The sequence below is a fragment of the Hyla sarda genome, chromosome 7 (genome assembly GCF_029499605.1).
Source record: "Hyla sarda isolate aHylSar1 chromosome 7, aHylSar1.hap1, whole genome shotgun sequence".
Lineage (NCBI taxonomy): Eukaryota > Metazoa > Chordata > Amphibia > Anura > Hylidae > Hyla > Hyla sarda.
Genome location: NC_079195.1, coordinates 225,694,189 through 225,717,301, shown reverse-complemented (window position 1 = coordinate 225,717,301; position 23,113 = coordinate 225,694,189). Strand labels below are relative to the sequence as shown.

Here is a 23,113-nt window from a genome sequence, read left to right as displayed (position 1 = left end):
CGGATCGGATTATTACAGACAGGCAAATCACATTACAGTGCGGTGTAATGGCTCAATATGGGCAAGAGTTGGGGGGCACGGGGGGGGGGGGGGGGGGGGTACAGGACAATTATTATCTCTACTAATGGGTTATATAAAGTGCACCCCCATAACCAGGACCAATTGGGGGGGGTCTTGAGTAGAATATCTGTATACATAATTATGTATTCGTGGATAGAATGACAACAATCGATATGTTGTAATAAATGCATTTTGTAGCCCATAATTTATGTGGTTATTATGGGGCGTCAAAGTTTACACGTCAAAAAGTAAAGCATTCCTCATCTCCCATGGACGCATTTCAAGCCACTATGTGAAATTAAATACAGTGCTCCCTCAAGTTACAATATTAATTGGTTCTGGGACGACCATTGTATGTTGAAACCATTGTATGTTGAGACCAGATCTCTATGGAAATAACCTGGTTATTGGTTCTAAAGGCACCAAAATATCATCCAGAAAATAGGAAAAAGTGAGGATTAAACAAAAATAAGTAGATAACTAATAAAGATAAAGCAAATCCTTACATATAAAAGTAAGAAAGATCTGCTGGGAGCTGTAATCACTGTCTAGGGCAGTGTTTCCCAACCAGGGTGCCTCCAGCTGTTGCAAAACTACAACTCCCAGCATGCCCGGACAGCCAAAGGCTGTCCGGGCATGCTGGGAGTTGTAGTTTTTTAACAGCTGGGGCCACTCTGCTTGGGAAACACTGGTCTATGCAGAGGACAGGAACTTCTTCGGGGTCCTGTACAGTATACACGGTGTCCTAAAAAGTAATGGAGTCGTGTAATACCTCTTTGTACTGTAGGGGACGCTAACAGACACCAGTCAGTGCATACACTTCAGTAATACAGGGGTTTTACCAGTGAATGCCCATTCTGATTGGTCAGTTCTACCAGCCATTGATACGTTTCGCAGATCTGGACTGTCCGTAGCATTGTATGTTGAGTCTGGTTTCAACTTATGATGGTCCAGAAAAGACCATTGTATGTTGAAACTATTGTATGTTGAGGCCATTGTAAGTTGAGGGATCACTGTATCAAAAAATGTATCCATAATAACTCCAGCTTTAATATGCAATGAGTTCTGTTTCAGTTATTGGTCGTGAATTACGGTGCACCCAATGGCAAGAACTGGTACTGCAATGATACCAAATAAATGTTTTATTTTTTTTACAGGACAATCAGTCTTCAGATATTAAAGAGGCACTGTTATTTGGCTATGCTACAGGGGCTGAAAAACTTAGTGTAGTTCATAATATAGTGTCTGTACCTGTGTTTGATGGATAGTCTCACAATTCCTGTGTCATCTTTGCCCCGATGTTCATTTTTAGAAGCATACAAAATGGAGTTTTATCAGCTTTTCCCTGGTTGCAGTGCAGCCCGAGACAATACATCACTAGTCAGGTGTTGAAAGAAAGCCTGTCTGTGCTTCAATGGGTGGAGCAACCGCTGGGTGGGACGGCGATCATTCTCCACAGGGCAGTAGGGACTTGCCCCAGCTGTGATACAATGGGAGAAAAGTGACCTTACAATTAAGTGATCCTGGGACTTGTAGTTTGAGGGAGGGAACTCTGACAGGAAATATCCATTTCACAGAAAGAAAACAACAGTGTAATGATGGACTCACAAGACAGCCATTTAGCCCCAAGACAAGCACGAATCCTTCCTAGGCATGTTCATTACTGTCTAACAGGTAAGTACTAAAGTCACCTTATGGTGGAGAACCCATTTAAATCCTGTTTAGTTCTAAGCTGCTGTATGCTCCAGAGGAAGTTGAGTAGTTATTTCAACCTAACCACTGTGCTCTCTGCTGTCACCTCTGTCCGTATCAGGAACGGTCCAGAGCAGGAGAGGTTTGTTATGGGGATTTGCTCCTGCTCTGGACAGTGTCTGACACACTGGAAATAACTACACAACTTCCTCTGTACAGCAGCTGATAAGTACTGGAAGGATAAAGATTTTTAAATAAAAGTAATTTACAAAGCTTAAGATCTTTCTGGCACCAGCTGATTTGAAAAAAAATATATATAAATGTTTCCTCCGGAGGACCCCTTTAATTCGGCCTCAAATTGAAAAAAAAAAAAAAAACACATCACGCCATATGATCACACATAATTTTAAAGATTTTTCAGGCCACAATGTAAAAAGTCGTATTTTACATATTAAAGTTACAAAAAAAGTCAATATAACTCAATTGTAACCTCTTTAAAAAGGCATAAGAAAAACATAGCTACTTTCTTGCAAAAACAGCACCACACCTGTCATCAGGTTTTATGTGGTATTACAACTGGACTCTATTCCCTTCAATGGCACAGTTGCCATACTTCACACAAGCTAAGGACAAAAGTGGTGCTGTTTCTGAAAATAAATCAGTAATTGTTTTCTAATCCTGTATAACCCACTTAAAGGAGTATTCCAGGAAAAAACTTTTTTTTTAATATCAACTGGCTCCAGAAAGTTAAACAGATTTGTAAATTACTTCTATTAAAAAAATCTTAATCCTTCCAATAATTATCAGCTGCTGAAGTTGAGGAGTTGTTTTCTGTCTGGCAACAGTGCTCTCTGCTGACATCTCTGCTTTTCTCGGGAACTGCACAGAGTAGAGTTTGCTATGGGGATTTGCTTCTAAACTGGGCGGTTCCCGAGACAGGTGTCATCAGAGAGCACTTAGACAGAAAAGAACAACTCAACTTCAGCAGCTCATAAGTACTGAAAGGATTAAGATTTTTTAATAGAAGTAATTTACAAATCTGTTTAACTTTCTGGAGCCAGTTGATATATACAATTTTTTTTTTCTGGATAACCCCTTTAATGCACAGCAGATCAATCCTTGCAATATATAAGGTTGCAACTACGATTTAGTTTGTGAACCCCCCCCTAATAAGAGGTTTGTTCGCTGCAGCCTATAAAAAGATTGCCAAAGCTTCAATTTAGTTTGTAAACCCCCAATAAGGTCATCGTTATATTTTATTGACGTTCCTCAGTGCATTACAGTATATTGTATCTATAAATAAAATAAAAAAAATTTAAATAAAAAATAAATAAAAAAAAAAGAACAAGACATCCCGCCGGGTACGCCAACCACGCTTACAATTTGCTGGTGAAGGTCCCAGCCCAACACCAGATGCAAGTCAAAGCCTCGACCGAAAAAAAAAGGTACAAAGGCGGAAAGAAAGTTCCAGGTAAGCATCCGTGTGAATATATCAAAGCTGCAAAACAATCCCGGCACCTTCCAGATCAATACAATGTTCTCCCGAAATCTAATGGTGGAAAGTTATTTAGCTGCAGCAACACAAATAGTCCGGAAACCTAATTCATTCCTTATGTTTTCAGCGTCGTCTGGGTTCTTGGCAGATGCTGATAACACTATGATAGATTAAAAAGCAATGTTCTGTTCTGAGCCGAGTGAGTGCAAGAAACTATATTTACTTCTCAGAACGCGGCTCTTGTGTGTTGCATGATGTGGAGGAAACGGGCATTCGAAGGCAGGTACTGAGGACCGGAGGGGGGGGGGGGGTGCAGACCCCCAGAATACGTGACCATCCCTGACATCTGATAAAATAAATATTAACGGACAGGAATTCCTTATAATTCTCTTTTAGTCTTTTACCGCTCATCCAGCTCCTAAGATTTCACCCACAATGTTATTACCAACTTTATTGATCCTGCAGATGGTTGTTGATCTCTTTTGGTTTTCTCTTTCGGAGAATGAGGTTTCTTGGAGAAATCTCTGCAGTCTTGTGAAGGAGGAGGGTTACAGTATTCTCCGTTGAAGAAGGAAACGCTCTGTGGAAAATAGTAAGTGAGACAGCAAAGGACAAAAAAGAACAACATTTTTTTTTAATTTGCAGCACCTGCTGTATTCATTCCCTGTCCGCACCTCTGCCTGTGGCATTGCACAGCACAAGGCAGCATAGAGTAACCACACCTCATTCTCCATGTGTGTGTCCCAATAAAGACATATCTATCTATCTATCTATCTATCAGGGAGATGGTGCTGTAGTTGTAGGGGCTGGTCCGAGGCAGGGCCAGAGCAGTGGTCTTCAACCTGCGGACCTCCAGATGTTGCAAAACTACAACTCCCAGCATGCTGGGACCTCCAGATGTTGCAAAACTACAACTCCCAGCATGCCGGGACCTCCAGATGTTGCAAAACTACAACTCCCAGCATGCCGGGACCTCCAGATGTTGCAAAACTACAACTCCCAGCATGCCGGGACCTCCAGATGTTGCAAAACTACAACTCCCAGCATGCCGGGACCTCCAGATGTTGCAAAACTACAACTCCCAGCATGCCCGGACAGCCGTTGGCTGTCCGGGCATGCTGGGAGTTGTAGTTTTGCAACATCTGGAGGTCTGCAGGTTGAAGACCACTGGGCTAAAGCTTAGGCATAAGATCCATCCACACCTCCTGACAGTAGGGGATATGTGTTGTCTTGGGAGGGAGGAAGAAGCCAGGGAGCTGCTGAGACACACCGACAATAAGAGGACTACACAACTTCTTGTCAGGAAAGAAGGAGGAGCTGCTGAGACAACACCACGCTGACAATGAGAGGACTACACAACTTGTAAAAGGGGTGAAACATGCTGAAGCCAGAACAATTTGTGATAGCACTATATCAGTAAGCTTTATCTTGGGGGTGATATCTTTATTTAAAAATTATTTTCTGATACCGGAATGCCCATTTAAAATGTAAACTGAAGATTGGTTGCTAGGAATGCACGGCCAATTTATGAAAAGCCAATTTAACCCTATAGCAGCAAACCACAGCCAACATCATTATTCAGATTCTTCCTCAAATTAAAGAGTACCTGTCACCAAATAAAACTTTTAATATTATGTTCCTTGTGTAATTAGCAGACACTTTCCCATTCAGTTGCTTTTAAAATTATCAACATAAATATGTTTAAAATATAATAATAAAAAAAAAAAAAACGGCCACTAGGTGGCTCTGTTTTGTTCCCTGCTACAATAAATACAGTGAGTTTAGTCTCCTCCGGGCCTGGCAGGAGTCCAAACTCAGAAAGTGATTCCGGCTGCACAGCGCCTCCCTGAAAGATGCACAGAGCTTGAGGTCTTCTATTCATCACAGATGTGAGGGCGGAAGTGGTCCCCCAGCAGGCTTCAGTGACATCATGCCTGCTGGGAAATGCCCACTTTCTCCTGCTGGGAGATTGCACTATGTGAGCAAGAATAAAAAAAGGTATGATACACAGCTTTTTAAAGCTCTGATTTTTTTTTTTTTTTTTTTAAGGGCAGGAGGGGTGTTACAAGTAGTTAAGGAACATAGCCTGAGTTAGTTTTGTGTGTTATCTCCCATATCTACAGATACAGGTAAGATGGGGTATATATCACATCTAACAAGTCATGTGACAATGATATAAACTAAAGTGACTGAAGCAAAAAGAAAATATAAAAAATAAAAAGTTTCCCTTGACATGAAATTTCACTTACAAGGTATCACGGATATAACTGCGATTCTCTGAATGTCTCATTATTGATAGTCAGGTGGATGAGCCGCGCTCCATAGTAGTCAATGATATAACTGGATCCATCAGACGGGCCAACTATCTGCAAGAAAGAAAAGAAAAAAAAAAGAGAAATAGAAAAAAAAAGAGAAAAATTATTAGAAAGGTAAAAAATAAATAGAATGTTGAGCCAAGCTACACAGATTATATATATATATATATATATATATATATATATATATATCTCTATCTGTGTGTGCATCTACCTACCTCATGTGTCTCTCTCATACCTACCAAGCTAATATCTACCTCATCTTGATACCAAGTTGTATTACACTCTAGTCCAGTGTTTCCCAACCAGTGTGCCTCCAGCTGTTGCAAAACTACAACTCCCAGCATGCCCGGACAGCCAAAGGCTGTCCGGGCATGCTGGGAGTTGTAGTTTTGCAACAGCTGGAGGCACACTGGTTGGGAAACACTGCTCTAGTCTACTGTTCCCCAACAAGTTGTATATGAGTTAGAATATATAATAATGATTATTCATATAAATCTGAAAAATTCCCTTCAATTCCAGAAATATGGTTTCTTTGTTTACCCTATTAAGCCTAAAGTTCGCAGCCGTTGCGCCAGAGGTCAATGCCCGTCTCTCCCAGCTGACGCGACAATTAGGAATTACACCATATAAACATCTGCACATTTTTTTTACATTGGAATTTTGTGTTGCAAAATGTTGACATGACAAATAAGCAGCAGGAAATAACCAAGGGCCCCGTATGAAAGAGGAGGACAGTGTTAGATTGGATAAGAAGAAAAAAAATAATTCACTATTCCATTCTAAGACCAGTGTTTCCCAACCAGGGCGCCTCCTGCTGTCGCAAATCTACAATTCCCAGCATGCCTTTTGTTGGGAGTTGTAGTTTTAGAACAGCTGAAGGCACATTGGATGGAAAATCTTGTGGCTCTCCCATCTGGTCCGCTCTATCAGTCAAAGCAGCTCCTGTTCTGCTGGACTGAACCTGCACCATGTAATACCCACTTTGTCCTCTAGCGGTCACTGCAGATGTTATAATAGTAAAACGGGTACTTTGGTGGAAAACATTTATTTATTTATTTTAAATCAATTGGTGCCAGAAAGTTAAACAGATTTGTAAATTGCTTCTATTAAAAAAAAATCTTTACCCTTCCAGTACTTATTAGCAGCTGTATGCTACAGAGGAAATTCTTTTCTTTTTGAATTTCTTTTTTGTCTTGTCCACAGTGCTCTCTGCTGACACCTGATGCCCGTATCAGGAACTGTCCAGAGAAGCATAGGTTTGCAATGGGGATTTTCTCCTGCTCTGGACAGTTCCTGATACGGATATCAGGTGTCAGCAGAGAGCACTGTGGACAAGACAAAAAAGCAATTCAAAAAGAAAAGTACTGGAAGTCATTTACAAGTCTGTTCAACTTTCTGGCACCATAAAAAAAAATAATGTTTTCCACCGGAGTATCCCTTTGATCACAGTCTGCATCCAGTACTTACAGCAGTGTTTCCCAACAAGGGTGCCTCCAGCTGTTGGGTTTTGGTATTTTTTTTATTTTTTTATTTATTTATTTATTTTTTTTTTTTAAGAGCCGAGGGGTGGTAACTCCAATAGGTGGCACCAGAGAGCAAGTGATTTCCTTCTGGGAGAGACCTACTTTGCATGTCCATTTTTCCCCAAAAAAATCCATAGAGCAGAGCGTGAATTGGAATGTATGTATCCACAAGAATTTTGGTGTTTTCCCTTAAAGGGGTATTCCAGGCAAAAACCTTTTTTTTTTTTTATAATATATATATATCTCAACTGGCTCCGGAAAGTTAAACAGATTTGTAAATTACTTCTATTAAAAAATCTTTTTTAATAGAAGTAATTTACAAATCTGTTTAACTTTCCGGAGCCAGTTGATATATAAAAAAAAGTTTTTTGCCTGGAATACCCCTTTAAGGAGAAATATGACCCCCTCTGATCTTTTAAGGACATGAAGACACCTGCAGGCCTTGCTCTAGCAAACTTTCAAGTGTGGCAATTGCAAAATAAGCTTTCACATGGAGAAGCGTGCTTTGAGTTGTGCAGTGAGATTGGGTTGTTTTTATTTATTTTTTATTCTTTTGTGGGGTGAATTTATAATTGACCCTAGTATTGCCCACCTGCATGGAGATGAGAATGAAATCGATGAGACTGCCGATCCCGCAGAAGCCAACGGTGCAAAACTTCAGCATTCCTGCAAAGAAGAAAAATCTGATCACAAATACAGCATCAAATCAGCCCGACCCATAGCGCGCACAGTAACGTATTCAGAGATATTTCATATATTTTTTAATTAATTAAAGGAGTACTGCAGTCTTAGACACTTATCCCCTGTACACATAATATGGGATAAGTGTCTGATCGCGGGGGGTCTGACCGCTGGGACCCCCTGCGATCTCCCGGCATTACACGGCTAATGAGCGTGCTGCCAATCTCACTGAGGTCGACAACACTCCCCTTCACACAGATCTATGGGAGAGGCGGGGATACACAAACAATGAATCTTCGCCTCTCCCATAGAAATATGTGAAGGGGGAGTGTCGGCCGCAGAGTCACGTTGCGGCCGACACTCCTCATGCACCGGAGAGCTTCGGCAGAGCCATACACGAGATCTCGGGGGGTGGGTTGGGTAACAGAAAAATAATAGGATTTGTAAATTACTACTATTTCAAAATCTTAATCCTTCCAGTACTTAACAGCTGCTGTATTCCCCACAGGAAGTTGTATCGTTCTTTCCAGTCTGACCACAGTGCTCTCTGCTGCAACCTCTGTCTGTGTTAGGAACTGTCCAAAGTAGGAGAGGTTTGCTATGGGGATTTGGTATCTGCTTCAGACAGTTCCTGACATGGACAGAGGTGGCAGCAGAGAGCACTGTGGTCAGACTGGAAGGAACTACACAACTTCCTGTGGAACATACAGCAGCTGATAGGTACTGGAAGGATTAAAGGAGTTCTCCACCATAAGGTGATTTTAGTAGGCACCTGGCAGGCAGTAATGGACATGCTTAGGAAGGATCTGCGCTTGTCTTGGGGCTAAATGGCTATGCTGTGAGATTACCTGATTATCTTTGAATCATATATAATGTGAACAGTCACTTACCTAAAGCAGGGTAACCCAGGTAGAACCGGTCGGCTCCTAACCATCCCAGGAATAGTGACAGCGCCACGGCCACTTTGTAGGAATAACCATTTCTGAATTTAAAAATAAATAAGTTATAATAATAATAAATCTGGTAACTCTATTACATTGTGTGTCGCCCGTACGAGGGTCCGGTACTTACACGTTGCGGCAGGGGAAAGGCCTGAAGAAGCCGATTCCTGATCCGTTGAATATGGTTATGTTTCCAAGATAATCTTTACAGGAAATATTTGGTGCAGGGTAACAGGGAGCTGCAAGAGGAGAAGAAACATTTAGTAGGGGGTCAAAGGGGAAACTTAAAGGGGTACTCCGGTGAAAAACCTAGGTTTTGAAATCAACTGGTGCCAAAAAGTTTCAGATTTGGAAATGCCTTCTATATAAAAATAGTAATCCTTCCAGTACTTATCAGCTGCTGTATGCTCCACAGGAAGTTGTGTAGCTCTTTCCAGTCTGACCACAGTGCTCTCTGCTGCCACCTCTGTCCATGTCAGGAACTGTCCAGAGTAGGAACAAATCCCGCCTTAGGCTGTCCGGGCATGCTGGGAGTTGTAATTTTGCAACAGCTGGAGGCAGACTGGTTTGAAAACACTGGCCAAAGGCTGTCTGGGCATGCTGGGAGTTGTAGTTTTGCAAAAGCTGGAGAGCCACAGGTTACAGTCCAGTGCTCTCTGAAGTGCAATGGGATACTGCAGGCTGTCTGGGCATGCTGGGAGGGTTAGTTTTACAACAGCTGGGGGCACACTGGTTGGAAAACACTGGCCAAAGGCTGCCTGGGCATGCTGGGGTGTTGTTTTTTATTTATCATTTTATAAACACTTTTTAACCCCCATAATGGGCTACTACAAGCAATCATTTGATTGCTTGGACCAATGTTTTCCAACCAGAGTGTCCCCAGCTGTTGCGAAACTACAACTCCCTGCATGCCCTTTGGCTGTTCAGGCATGCTGGTAGTTGTAGTTTTGTAACAGCTGAAGGTTTACTAGCTGGGAAACACTGCCTTAACCCCTGAAATATCTTGCCCTGAACGGACAGATTTTTTTCACAGTCCTTTATATCCATACCCGCCTTTACCAGGAGGTCGTAAGGTCTCCCTAAAAAAAAATACTCCAAAGAAGTAAAATTAAAGGGGTACTCCGGTGGAAAACTTATATTTTTTTTTTTTTTTATTAACTGGTGCCAAAAAGGTAAACACTGGAAACATTGGAAATTACTTTTATAAAAAAAAAACTTAATCCTTCCAGTACTTATTAGCTGCTGAATACTACAGAGGAAATTCTTTTCTTTTTGGATTTATTTTCTGTCGGTCCACAGTTCTCTCTCGCTCTCTCTGCTGACACCTCTGTCTATGTCAGGAACTGTCCAGAGCAGCATAGGTTTGCTATGGGGACAGAGGTGTCAGCAGAGAGCACTGTGGACAGACAGAAAAGAAATCCAAAAAGAAAAGAATTTCCTCTGTAGTATACAGCCGCTAATAAGTACTGGAAGGATTAAGATTTTTAATAGAAATCATTTACAAATCTATTTAACTTTCTGGCACCAGTTGATTTAAAAAATAAAAATAAATAAGTTTGCCACCGGAGTACCCCTTTAAGATCAGAGGCAACTTTCCTCCTCAAAAATGAACAGATTTCTCTCTAGGACATTCAGGCAGCGCAGCTGAAGTCACCGGTGGTAGGACTGCGCGGATGTACAGCGCCTCAAATTTAAATAAGCAGCGCCGCAATGTAAAGTATGAGGGGGGAACACAGCAGAATCCTTAGATTCCACAGCAACTCATTCCCAACCAGTGTGCCTCCAGCTGTTGCAAAACTACAATTCCCAGTATACCCGGACATTCGAACGCTGCAGACCAAAGCTCTCGGGGTCAGAGTGGGATGCCGCATGCTGTCAGGGCATGCTGGGGGTTGTAGTTTTACAACAACTGGAGATCCATAGGTTAGCGAAACAGTTGATGTAGAATAAAAGGCTCCTTTTCAGCCGTCTCATACTTTACACTGCAGCTCTGCTTGTTAAAAATTTGCAGCGGTAAGGAATCCATTGTCCGCATGAGCATGATGGGAGTTATAGTTTTGCAACAGCTGGAGGCACCCTGGTTGGAAAACACTGGCCAAAGGCTGTCTGGGCATGCTGGGAGTTGTAGTTTAGCAGCAGCTGGTGGCACACTGGTTGGTAAACACTGGCCAAAGGCTGTCTGGGCATGCTGGGAGTTGTAGTTTAGCAACAGCTGGAGGCACACTGGTTGGTAAACAATGGCCAAACGCTGTCTGGGCATGCTGGGAGTGGTAGTTTTGCAACAGGTGGAGGCACACTGGTTGGGAAATACTGGCCAAAGGCTGTCCTGGCATGCTGGGTGTGGTAGTTTAGCAACAGCTGGAGGCACACTGGTACGGAAATACTGGCCAAAGGCTGTCCGGGCATGCTGGGAGTGGTAGTTTACCAACAGCTGGAGGCACACTGGTTGGAAAACACTGGCCAAAGGCTACCTGGGCATGCTGGGAGTTGTAGTTTTTCAACAGCTCTACAGACACACTCACCGTCCGCTGTAAAGTTCGCACATCCGACCGGCTCTTGCGTTGCTGGGTTGATGTCGGGGTCCGCACACACATATGTTCAAGGATTAAGGAAAGTAAGGGGTTAATATGCTTTACTCATAATGCAGATAGTATTTGCGCTATACATTAAACCCTAGAACTGTCATTCCCTATGTGTGGGTCTCCAGCTGTTGCAAAACTACAACCCCCAGCATGCCATGACAGCCAAAGGCTGTCATGGCATGCTGGAGGTTGTAGTTTTGCAACAGCTGGAGACCCACAGATAGGGAAGCATTGCCATAAAATGGTACTGAGGATGCAAGACCCTACCAGCACTTGCTGAGACTTGTTGTCCCACATCCCCCTTTACCAGTCATACACAAAAGGATATTGCCCCAGCCTCAGCTCCTCACACTTCTGGGTCCCGTCGTCGGCGACAACAACACAGAGGAACCACAACCAGAGCCCGGCCACCAGCGATTTCCCAGACCAGAACAGCGCCATCTTACGAGGGGCAAGACGAACCGACAGCCGACTGTCAGAGAAAGCCAGTTCCGCCGCCGTGGTCACGTGACGCAGCGTGCGTGAACGTCTTCCGGGCGCCATCTTGGGTGTGGCAAAACAAGTTGGGGAAGGAAAAAAGATAAAATGATAGAATTCATGTAGTTGTAGCAAAAAGGATGAAAGGTAAGAAATATCCGTGTTCAGTTCTTTCTGGTTTATTAAATAAATAAATAAATAAATATATATATATATATATATATATATATTTATTTTTAATGTCGAATCTTTAGAATATTATTATTATTTTTATATATACATTCCTGTTAGTTTTTTACGATTAGATTTTGGGCATTCTTGTTATTTTATTTGCAGATCTGTTTCTTCTATTTTCCTTGTGATTTTTTTAATTACATTTTTACAATTTCTGTAGTTATTATTATTATTGTTGTTATATATTTATAGTTTTTTATTATATTTTGTAATTTTTTAAATTATATTTTTTACAATTTCTGTAGTTATTATTATTTGTTGTTATTATATTATATATTTATATTTTTTATTATATTTAGTACTTTTTTTATTATATGTTGTAAATTTTGTTCAAAGATTTTTTCTTTTTTTTATTACCTTTTTTTTATATTCCTGTTTTTATTATATTTTTTATGTTCTTTTTATTAGCTTTTTGTCTTGTTATTTTTAAATCTTGAATTTTTTATGTTACTTATTTTTTATTATATTTTGGACATTGTTGATTTTATTAATAGACTTCTTTTCTTTTCATTTTTTTTTTACTTCTTTATCTATTTCTGCTTTATGGTTTTTATTATATTTTCTACGTCCATAATTTATTTTTTACATTACTCCTACATTACTTTGTACATTCTTGAATTTTATTATTAGATTTTCTGTTATTTTCCTTTTTTATAACTTTTTTATCTTTACATTCTTGTTTTCCCTGTTTTAATTATATTTTGTACATTCTTGTTCTTGTTATTTTTAATTCCTAAAATGTATTTTTTACGTAACTCTTATATATATATATATATATATATATATATATATATATATATATATAATTATATATATATATATATATATATATATTTTATATATTTTAAGCATTCATTTATTTATTTATTTGTTTCTTCTTGTTCCTTATATATTTTTTATGTCTTTTTTCCCAGAATTCTTTCAAATGAAAATATTTGCAATTCTGGCATTAGCACAGGGTGGGGAATGTGGTGCAGTGTGTCTTAGTATTGCATTATTGCTTAGATACAACAATATCACATATGATAGGCTTAGATACACTTGCTCATCAAACCATATCACACATGATAGGCTTAGATACACTATACTGGCTCATTAGACAGTATAACACATGATAGACCTAGATACAGTGGCTCATTAGACAGTATCACACATGATAGGCTTAGATACACTACACTCGCTCATCAGACAGTATCACACATGATAGGCTTAGATACACTACACTGGCTCATCAGACAGTATCACACATGATAGGCTTAGATACACTACACTCGCTCATCAGACAGTATCACACATGATAGGCTTAGATACACTACACTGGCTCATCAGACAGTATCACACATGATAGGCTTAGATACACTACACTGACTCATTAGATAGTATCACACATGATGGACTTAGATACAGTGGCTCATTAGACAGTATCACACATGATAGGCTTATATACACTACACTGGCTCATTAGACAGTATAACACATGACAGACCTAGATACAGTGGCTCATTAGACAGTATCACACATGATAGGCTTAGATACACTACACTGGCTCATTAGACAGTATAACACATGATAGACCTAGATACAGTGGCTCATTAGACAGTATCACACATGATAGGCTTAGATACACTACACTGGCTCATTAGACAGTATAACACATGATAGACCTAGATACAGTGGCTCATTAGACAGTATCACACATGATAGGCTTAGATACACTACACTCGCTCATCAGACAGTATCACACATGATAGGCTTAGATACACTACACTGGCTCATCAGACAGTATCACACATGATAGGCTTAGATACACTACACTGGCTCATCAGACAGTATCACACATGATAGGCTTTGATACACTACACTGGCTCATCAGACAGTATCACACATGATAGGCTTAGATACACTACACTGGCTCATCAGACAGTATCACACATGATGGGCATAGACACAGCAATTCAACTGACAATATTACACATGATCGTCTTGGATACACCAGCTTAGCAACCAGGATCACCTATGATAGGCTTAGATACACTGGCTCATTAGACAGTATCACACAGGAAAGGCATAGATGCACTCATTCAGCTGACCGTATCACAAATGGTAGGCTCAGATACACCAGCTCAGCAAACAGTATGACACATAATAGCATTAGAGACATGAATTAGCAGAAAGTAAACCATATGATCCAGGCTAGAGGTGCCCAACAGGGTACTAGAGCCTCCATGAATCCCAACCGTATCTCATCTTGTATCCAGGGTAGAAGCGCCCAACAGAATACTAGATCCTTCATGTATCCCAACTGTATCTCATCTTGTATCCAGGCTAGAGGAGCCCAACAGAGTACTAGATGCTCTACGTATCCCAACTGTATCTCATCTTGTATCCAGACTAGAGGTGCCCAACAGAGTACTAAATCCTCGATGTATCCCAACTGTATCTCATCTTGTATCCAGACAAGAGGTGCCCAACAGAGTACTAGATCCTCCATGTATCCCAACTGTATCTCATCTTGTATCCAGACTATCGGTGCCCAACAGAGTACTAGATCCTTTATGTATCCCAAATGTATCTCATCTTGTATCCAGACTAGAGGTGCCCAACAGAGTACTAGATCCTTTATGTATCCCAAATGTATCTCATCGTGTATCCAGGCTAGAGGTGCCCAACAGAGTACTAGATCCTCTATGTATCCCAACTGTATCACATCTTGTATCCAGGCTAGAGGTGCCCAACAGAGTACTAGATCCTTTATGTATCCCAAATGTATCTCATCGTGTATCCAGGCTAGAGGTGCCCAACAGAGTACTAGATCCTCTATGTATCCCAACTGTATCTCATCTTGTATCCAGGCTAGAGGTGCCCAACAGAGTACTAGATCCTCTATGTATCCGAACTGTATCTCATCTTGTATGACAAAAAAACTTGGCACTTGAAAGTTGCAGTTTAAGTGATTTATTTCATATGTAATCCACAAGGCAAATAGATATAGATAACGTTTCGGTCAAACATTGACCTTCATCAGATCTAGAATCATACAACTTAAATGTAATTAATTATACATATGTATAGACTCGATGTCATATAATGACCAAAATCTTGTATCCAGACTAGAGGTGCCAAACAGAGTACAGTGACCCACGATGGCCCCGACATATGATGAAATCGACCTACGATGGCCCCAACATATGATGAAATCGACATACGATGCTTTTTTATGTCGGGGCCATCGCATTAAGTGCTATCCAGCAGCGCAAAATGCTTAAGCTGCTGCCGGATAGCAGCTTAATGTTCCCGTGTGGTGCGGTAAGTATTACTTACCTCTCCACGATGCTCCGGGGTGCCCTCCGGGTCCAGCGCTGGTCTTCCGGTGTCTTCTCGGACCTCTCCGATGACGTCAATACGCTGCTGCGCATGTCATCCAATAGGAATGGCGTACGCAGCGGTGTAATGACATCGCTACGCAGGCCCAGTAAGGCCTTGCGGAAGACAGCAGAGGACCGGAGAAGACAGCAGAGGACCGGAGAAGACAGCAGAGGACCGGAGAAGACAGAAGAGGACCGGAAAAGACAGCAGAGGACCGGAGAAGACAGCAGAGGACCGGAGAAGACAGCAGAGGACCGGAGAAGACAGCAGAGGACCGGAGAAGACAGCAGAGGACCGGAGAAGACAGCAGAGGACCGGAGAAGACAGCAGAGGACCGGAGAAGACAGCAGAGGACCGGAGAAGACAGTGGAGGACCGGAGAAGACAGAAGAGGACCGGAGAAGACAGAAGAGGACCGGAGAAGACAGCAGAGGACCGGAGAAGACAGCAGAGGACCGAAGAAGACAGAAGAGGACCGGAGAAGACAGCAGAGGACCGGAGAAGACAGCAGAGGACCGGAGAAGACAGCAGAGGACCGGAGAAGACAGCAGAGGACCGGAGAAGACAGCAGAGTACCGGAGAAGACAGCAGAGGACCGGAGAAGACAGCAGAGGACCGGAGAAGACAGAAGAGGACTGGAGAAGACAGCGGAGGACCGGAGAAGACAGCGGAGGACCGGAGAAGACAGCAGAGGACCGGAGAAGACAGAAGAGTACCGGAGAAGACAGAAGAGGACCGGAGAAGACAGAAGAGGACCGGAGAAGACAGAAGAGGACCGGAGAAGACAGCGGAGGACCGGAGAAGACAGCGGAGGACCGGAGATGACCAGGAGAGCCCAGCGGAGGCCCGGGGACACCATCGGGAGCGGCGGGGACAGGCGAGTACAGCTTCCTATACTTTACATTGCACGAATCCCTCAACATATGATGGATTCGACAAACGATGGCTCGTTTGGAACGAATTACCATCGTATGTTGAGGGACCACTGTAATAGATCCTCCATGTATCCCAACTGTATCTCATCGTGTATCCAGACAAGAGGTGCCCAACAGAGTACTAAATCCTCCATGTATCCAAACTGTATCTCATCTTGTATCCAGGCTAGAGGCGCCCAACACTAGAGCCTCCTTTCTATTGTACAGTTTCCCTTATAATCTCTTTTTGCTCTAATATCGTAATCACTTCTATAAATCGCATATAGAAAACCTTATTCGTTCCCATCAACAACTTCATGGTGCATTATAATTTTTTTTACCAGTATTTTTCTGTATATCTGCATATATTTTATATATATATATATATATATATATATACACACATATATGTATATATATCCTATCTTTATGTTTTTTTATTACTAGTAGTTAAAAAGACAAGAAAATGATCAATAAATGAAACATTCCTGAGTGTATAGGAGGTGAAATGACTGAGCCCAGCGATCAGGTAAAATAGGAACCGCGGACGCCCAATCGCACAAACTTTATTAAAGGGCCCATAAAAAAAAAAAAAAAACGAAGCTTCCAGGAAATCCTTCGGAGGGCGAATGATAAAACATAAAATTAGTTATATGGCGAGCACTTTATCCCTGACAGCAGCTAATGATAGTGCGTCAGCTATTCAGTCAGGATTAGACGCGGCGTTAGATGTTGGTATCGGAAAATAAACATCTTCAGTGTCGCGGAGGGGGAGGGGAGAGGTTGTGAGAGCAGTGAGGATGAAAGGGGGCTGCCCACCAGTCGGTGCAAAACTACAACTCCCAGCATGCCCGGACAGCCAATGGCTGTCCGGGCATGCTGGGAGTTGTAGTTTTGCAACAGCTGGAGGAACACTGGTTGGGAAACATTGTGATAGACAATAGTTACGTAGTACTAATGGTGTAGCAAAATCCCATTGAGACCAAGGAAACCATTGAAACCATTTTTTTTGCTTAAAGGGGTATTCCAGGCCAAAACTTTTTTTATATATATCAACTGGCTCCGGAAAGTTAAACAGATTTGTAAATGACTTCTATTAAAAAATCTTAATCCTTCCAATAGTTATTAGCTTCTGAAGTTGATTTGTTGTTTTCTGTCTAACTGCTCTCTGATGACTCACGTCCCGGGAGCTGTGCAGTTCCTATAGGGATATTCTCCCATCATGCACAGCTCCCGGGACGTGACATCATCATTGAGCAGTTAGACAGAAAACTTCAGAAGCTAATAACTATTGGAAGGATTAAGATTTTTTAATAGAAGTAATTTACAAATCTGTTTAACTTTCCGGAGCCAGTTGATCTATATAAAAAAAGGTTTAGCCTGGAATACCCCTTTAAGCGACATTCTGCTCAGAAAATATGTAGTGTGAATGGGCCTAAAAGCACAGAATCAACGCAGCATTAGTGATTCCGCAGCAGCAATAATCCACAAGAGAGGAACAGTTGCCCATAGCAACCGATTATATTCCAGTTCAAATTTCTCGGAGGCCTTTTTAAAAGTGAAAGACTCAAGGTCAAATCTATAGAGACATACGGAGAGATTTATGGCGTTGTCCTATAGTAACGTTTTCTTTGTTACCCCTAGCGACCAATCACAGATCAGCTTTCATTTCTCATATTGCTCGGGTAAAATGAAAGCTGAGCTGTGATTGGTCGCTATCGGCAACAAAGAGAATCTTACTTTAAGGCAGCACCATAAATATCCAGGCTGACATACAATGGGTGGAATAAGTATTGAACACGTCACCATTTCCCTAACTATATTTCCAAAGGTTCTATTGTCCTCATATCCCGACCGCATATCCCATCTCACATCCTGTCCTTATATTCCATCTTATATTCCACCCTCATATCCCGTCTTCATATCCCGACATGTCCTATCTTCTTATATTTTGTCCTCATATCCCAACCTTATATCCCATCCTCATATCTTGACTTCATATCCTATCTTCATATTGCGACCTCATATCTTGTCCTAATATCCCTTCCTCATATGCCGACCTCATATCTTGTTCTCATATCCCAACATTATAGCTCATCCTCATACCCTGTTCTCATATCCTGACCTCATATCCTACCCCTCATATCCCATCCTCATATCTCGTTCTCATATCCCATCCTCACATCCCGACCTTATATATAATATCTGTCACGATGCCGGCTGGCAGGTAGTGGATCCTCTGTGTCAGAGAGGGATGGCGAGGACCGCGCTAGTGGACCGGTTCTAAGCCACTACAGGTTTTCACCAGAGCCCGCCGCAAAGCGGGATGGTCTTGCTGCGGCGGTAGTGACCAGGTCGTATCCACTAGCAACGGCTCACCTCTCTGACTGCTGATGACAGGCGCGGTACAAGGGAGTAGGCAGAAGCAAGGTCGGACGTAGCAGAAGGTCGGGGGCAGGCGGCAAGGATCGTAGTCAGGGGCAACGGCAGGAGGTCTGGAACACGGGCTAGGAACAAACAAGGGAACGCTTTCACTAGGCACAAGTGCAACAAGATCCGGCAAGGGAGTGCAAGGGAGGAGACTAGATATAGGGAAGTGCACAGGTGGGAGCCAATTAAGCTAATTGGGAAGATTGGGCCAGGCACCATCATTGGTGCACTGGCCCTTTAAATCGCAGAGACCCGGCGCGCGCGCGCCCTAGGGAGCGGGGCCGCGCGCGCCGGGACAGGACCGAGGGAGAGCGAATCAGGTACGGGGGCCGGGGTGCGCATCGCGAGCGGGCGCTATCCGCATCGCGAATCGCATCCCGGCTGAAGGCGGGACCGCAGCGCACCCGGTCAGTGGATCTGACCGGGGCGCTGCAACAACGAAGATGAGGCGAGCGCTCCGGGGAGGAACGGGGACCCGGAGCGCTCGGCGTAACAGTACCCCCCCCCTTGGGTCTCCCCCTCTTCTTGGGGCCAAAGAACCTGAGGAAAAAAAACTCAATTTTTCCGTGATGAGGTCCGATGCAAATTAGGAGGGGTTCTGTGTGGAAACGTACGAGACAGTCCAATCTTTTATTGTAAAAACAATAGATGTAGAGGGGTCTGGCGAGACTGGTCACAGGAACGTAGAACCTGTTGATGAGAGAGGCCAAAAAAATTTTTCCTGCAGATCCGGAATCCAAGAAGGCCACAGTAGAGAAGGAGAAGGTAGAGGCAGATATCCGCACAGGCACAGTAAGGCGTGGAGAAGCAGAGTTGACATCAAGAACTGTGTCACCTTTGTGCGGAGTCAGCGTACGTCTTTCCAGGCGGGGAGGACGGATAGGACAATCCTTCAGGAAGTGTTCGGTACCGGCATAGTACAGGCAAAGATTCTCCATGCGGCGTCGTGTCCTCTCTTGAGGTGTCAAGCAAGACCGGTCAACTTGCATAGCCTCCGCGGCGGGAAGCACAGGAACAGATTGCAGAGGACCAGAGGAGAGAGGAGCCGGAGAGAAAAAACGCTTCGTGCGAACAAAGTCCATATCCAGGCGGAGCTCCAGACGCCATCCGGAAGAACGCATGTCAATGCGAGTGGCTAGATGAATGAGTTCATGTAGGTCAGCAGGAGTCTCTCGTGCGGCCAGAACATCTTTAATGTTGCTGGATAGGCCTTTTTTAAAGGTCGCGCAGAGAACCTCACTATTCCAGGACAACTCGTAAGCAAGAGCACGGAACTGAATGGCGTACTCGCCAACGGAAGAAACACCCTGGGCCAGGTTCAGCAGGGCAATCTCGGCTGAAGAAGCTCGGGCAGGTTCCTCAAAGACACTTCGAATTTCCGAGAAGAAGGAGTGTACAGAGGCAGTGACGGGGTCATTGCGGTCCCAGAGCGGTGCGGCCCATGTCAGGGCTTTTCCAGACAGAAGGCAGACCACGAAAGCCACCTTAGACCTTTCAGTAGGAAACTGGTCCGACATCATCTCCAAGTGCTGGGAACATTGCGAAAGAAAGCCACGGCAATACTTAGAGTCCCCATTAAATTTGTCCGGCAAGGACAGGCGGAGGCTAGGAGTGGCCACTCGCTGCGGAGGAGGTGCAGGAGCTGGCGGAGGAGAAGATTGCTGGAGAAGTTGCGACTGAAGTTGGTGCGAAATGGTGGACATTTCCGACAGCTGACGGGTTAGAAGGGCGATCTGTCGGGCTTGCTGGGCGGCCACCGTGGTGAGGTCAGCGACAACTGGCAGAGGAACTTCAGCGGGATCCATGGCCGGATCTACTGTCACGATGCCGGCTGGCAGGTAGTGGATCCTCTGTGTCAGAGAGGGATGGCGAGGACCGCGCTAGTGGACCGGTTCTAAGCCACTACAGGTTTTCACCAGAGCCCGCCGCAAAGCGGGATGGTCTTGCTGCGGCGGTAGTGACCAGGTCGTATCCACTAGCAACGGCTCACCTCTCTGACTGCTGATGACAGGCGCGGTACAAGGGAGTAGGCAGAAGCAAGGTCGGACGTAGCAGAAGGTCGGGGGCAGGCGGCAAGGATCGTAGTCAGGGGCAACGGCAGGAGGTCTGGAACACGGGCTAGGAACAAACAAGGGAACGCTTTCACTAGGCACAAGTGCAACAAGATCCGGCAAGGGAGTGCAAGGGAGGAGACTAGATATAGGGAAGTGCACAGGTGGGAGCCAATTAAGCTAATTGGGAAGATTGGGCCAGGCACCATCATTGGTGCACTGGCCCTTTAAATCGCAGAGACCCGGCGCGCGCGCGCCCTAGGGAGCGGGGCCGCGCGCGCCGGGACAGGACCGAGGGAGAGCGAATCAGGTACGGGGGCCGGGGTGCGCATCACGAGCGGGCGCTATCCGCATCGCGAATCGCATCCCGGCTGAAGGCGGGACCGCAGCGCACCCGGTCAGTGGATCTGACCGGGGCGCTGCAACAACGAAGATGAGGCGAGCGCTCCGGGGAGGAACGGGGACCCGGAGCGCTCGGCGTAACAATATCGCCTGCTAATATCCCATCATCATATCCCGCCCTCATAACTTGTCCTCATATCCCGACATTATATCTTGTCCTCATATCTCGACCTCATATTCCTTCCGTATAGCCCATCACACATCCTGTCCTTATATTCCATCCTTCTATTCCGATCTCATATCCTGTCTTCATATCCCGACCTCACAACATGTCCTCATATGTTCTGATATTCTGTTCCCATATCCTGATCTCACATCACATTCTCAAAATCTCATACTCATATTCTGTCCTCATTTTACTACCTTATATCCCATCCTCATATCTTGACTCCATATCCCGTCCTCATATTGCGACCTCATATCTCGTTCTCATATTCCATTCTCACATCCCGAACTCATAACTTGTCCTCATATCCCAACATTATAGCTCATCTTCATACCCTGTTCTCATATCCTGACCTCATATCCCACCCCTCATATTCCAACATTATATCTCGTCCCCATATCCCGACCTCATATCGCCTGCTCATATCCCATCCTCATATCCCGACCTTATATCTTGTTCTTTTATTCCAATCTCACATTGCCTGCTCATATCCCAACCTGATATCTCCTCCTCATATCCTGTCCCCATATCCCAACCTCATATCTCGTCCTCATATCCCATCCTCATATCCCATCCTCATATCTCGACCTTATATCTCGTCCTCATATCCCGTCCCCATATCCCGAATTTATATCTCGCCTGCTCATATCCCCCATCCTCATATCCCGACCTCATATCCCATCCTCATATCCCGTCCTCATATCCCGAACTTATCTCGCCTGCTCATATCCCCCATCCTCATATCCCGACCTCATATCCCATCCTCATATCCCGTCCTCATATCCCAACCTTATATCTTGTCCTCATATCCCGTCCTCATATCCCAACCTTATATCTTGTCCTCATATCCCGTCCCCATATCCTGACCTCAGGTTACTTCCTGTACATATTAGGCCTTTTCTCTTTTACCATATGCTCTAACACTGAGACATTTGGACCTCTGGTTGTCGGATTTGAGGATTGTAACTTTTTCCCTTTGGCGGTGATGGGAAAGTTCTCTTTTTAGAACCATCACTTATTTTTGCACATAAAGTTAATTTACTCGAGTCCTGAGAGTCAAAGGATAGCGCTGCAGAGCGGGTGAAGCGCTGTTATAACTCATCGGGTTATAGGTCATAAATCGCAACGTTTATAAGATCACTTCTATCACTGCGCCATTTCCAGACCTGACCCTCCTGACATTTTTTTCTTCCCTCATTCCCCGTTACCTCCTCGCCGCCAGCATTGCGCCATCGCAGTAATCTATCATGTTTAATCTTGTAAAGCAGAGCGGCAGCTCGCCTCTTTAATATACGATTAAAACCAGGGCTGTGCAGCGGCGCTCTGGCCTCGCGCCGGCACTAAACAGCGGGTCGCTGAGATTTGCAATTCTCTTTCTACTTGTTGAGTGGCAGCGGTTGTGGAGCGCAGATTCATTCTGTCTGTAGTCGTGCAGGAATCAAAGAAGCGCTGCCGCACTTTTGAAGTTTATTTGCTGGGGTCTGCACTTCGGGGGTTAATGTTACAGGAATAATTGTAATACGTCCAAGAACAAGAAGTTACGTCGTGTATTTTTGATTTTACCTTGTTGGGTCTAGAATCATAGAAGACTAGTGTTAGATCTGTACCGGTTTTGATCGTGTTCCCATTTAATGACAGCAAGCAGAGATCTTGAAATAGGTGAGCTTTTCTTGATGGAGCTGGATGGGGAAAAAGTTTAGATTTTATTTGATATTATATTATACGCCTTTTTTTCATCGCTACTCGTAATATTTTCTGGGAGGCGGGCTAACTTACGTATTT

The 23,113-nt window shown here is 43.8% G+C and overlaps 2 protein-coding genes across 2 annotated transcripts in view; one reads left to right on the top strand and one right to left on the bottom strand.

Annotated features, from left to right (window-relative positions):
* Positions 1-2,833: 2,833 nt before the first annotated feature.
* On the bottom strand, positions 2,834-23,007 carry TM2D1 (TM2 domain containing 1). The gene is made up of 8 exons (XM_056532912.1): positions 22,895-23,007; positions 11,621-11,835; positions 11,233-11,306; positions 8,841-8,949; positions 8,660-8,751; positions 7,681-7,754; positions 5,497-5,613; positions 2,834-3,827 (listed from the first exon to the last, which is right to left on the bottom strand). Exons 2-7 carry the CDS (start codon positions 11,833-11,835, stop codon positions 5,503-5,505), a joined length of 675 nt encoding a protein of 224 aa, XP_056388887.1. The 5' UTR covers positions 22,895-23,007; the 3' UTR covers positions 2,834-3,827; positions 5,497-5,502.
* PATJ (PATJ crumbs cell polarity complex component) overlaps positions 11,859-23,113 on the top strand; it is a 292,499-nt gene continuing 281,244 nt past the window's right edge. Inside the window, exon 1 of the mRNA XM_056532909.1 lies at positions 11,859-11,916. The gene's annotated coding sequence lies outside the window, so the exon portion shown is untranslated. The remainder of the gene's footprint in view (positions 11,917-23,113) is intronic.

Excerpts from the sequence above, each read along its gene's own strand:
- TM2D1 (XM_056532912.1), bottom strand. The coding sequence starts at position 11,835 with ATGGCGCCCGGAAGACGTTCACGCACGCTGCGTCACGTGACCACGGCG. Across the intron at positions 8,950-11,232 it reads TGCGAACTTTACAGCGGACG|CTCCCTGTTACCCTGCACCA; the intron begins GTGAGTGTGTCT and ends CTCCTCTTGCAG. Across the intron at positions 8,752-8,840 it reads CCTTTCCCCTGCCGCAACGT|AAATGGTTATTCCTACAAAG; the intron begins GTAAGTACCGGA and ends TTTTAAATTCAG.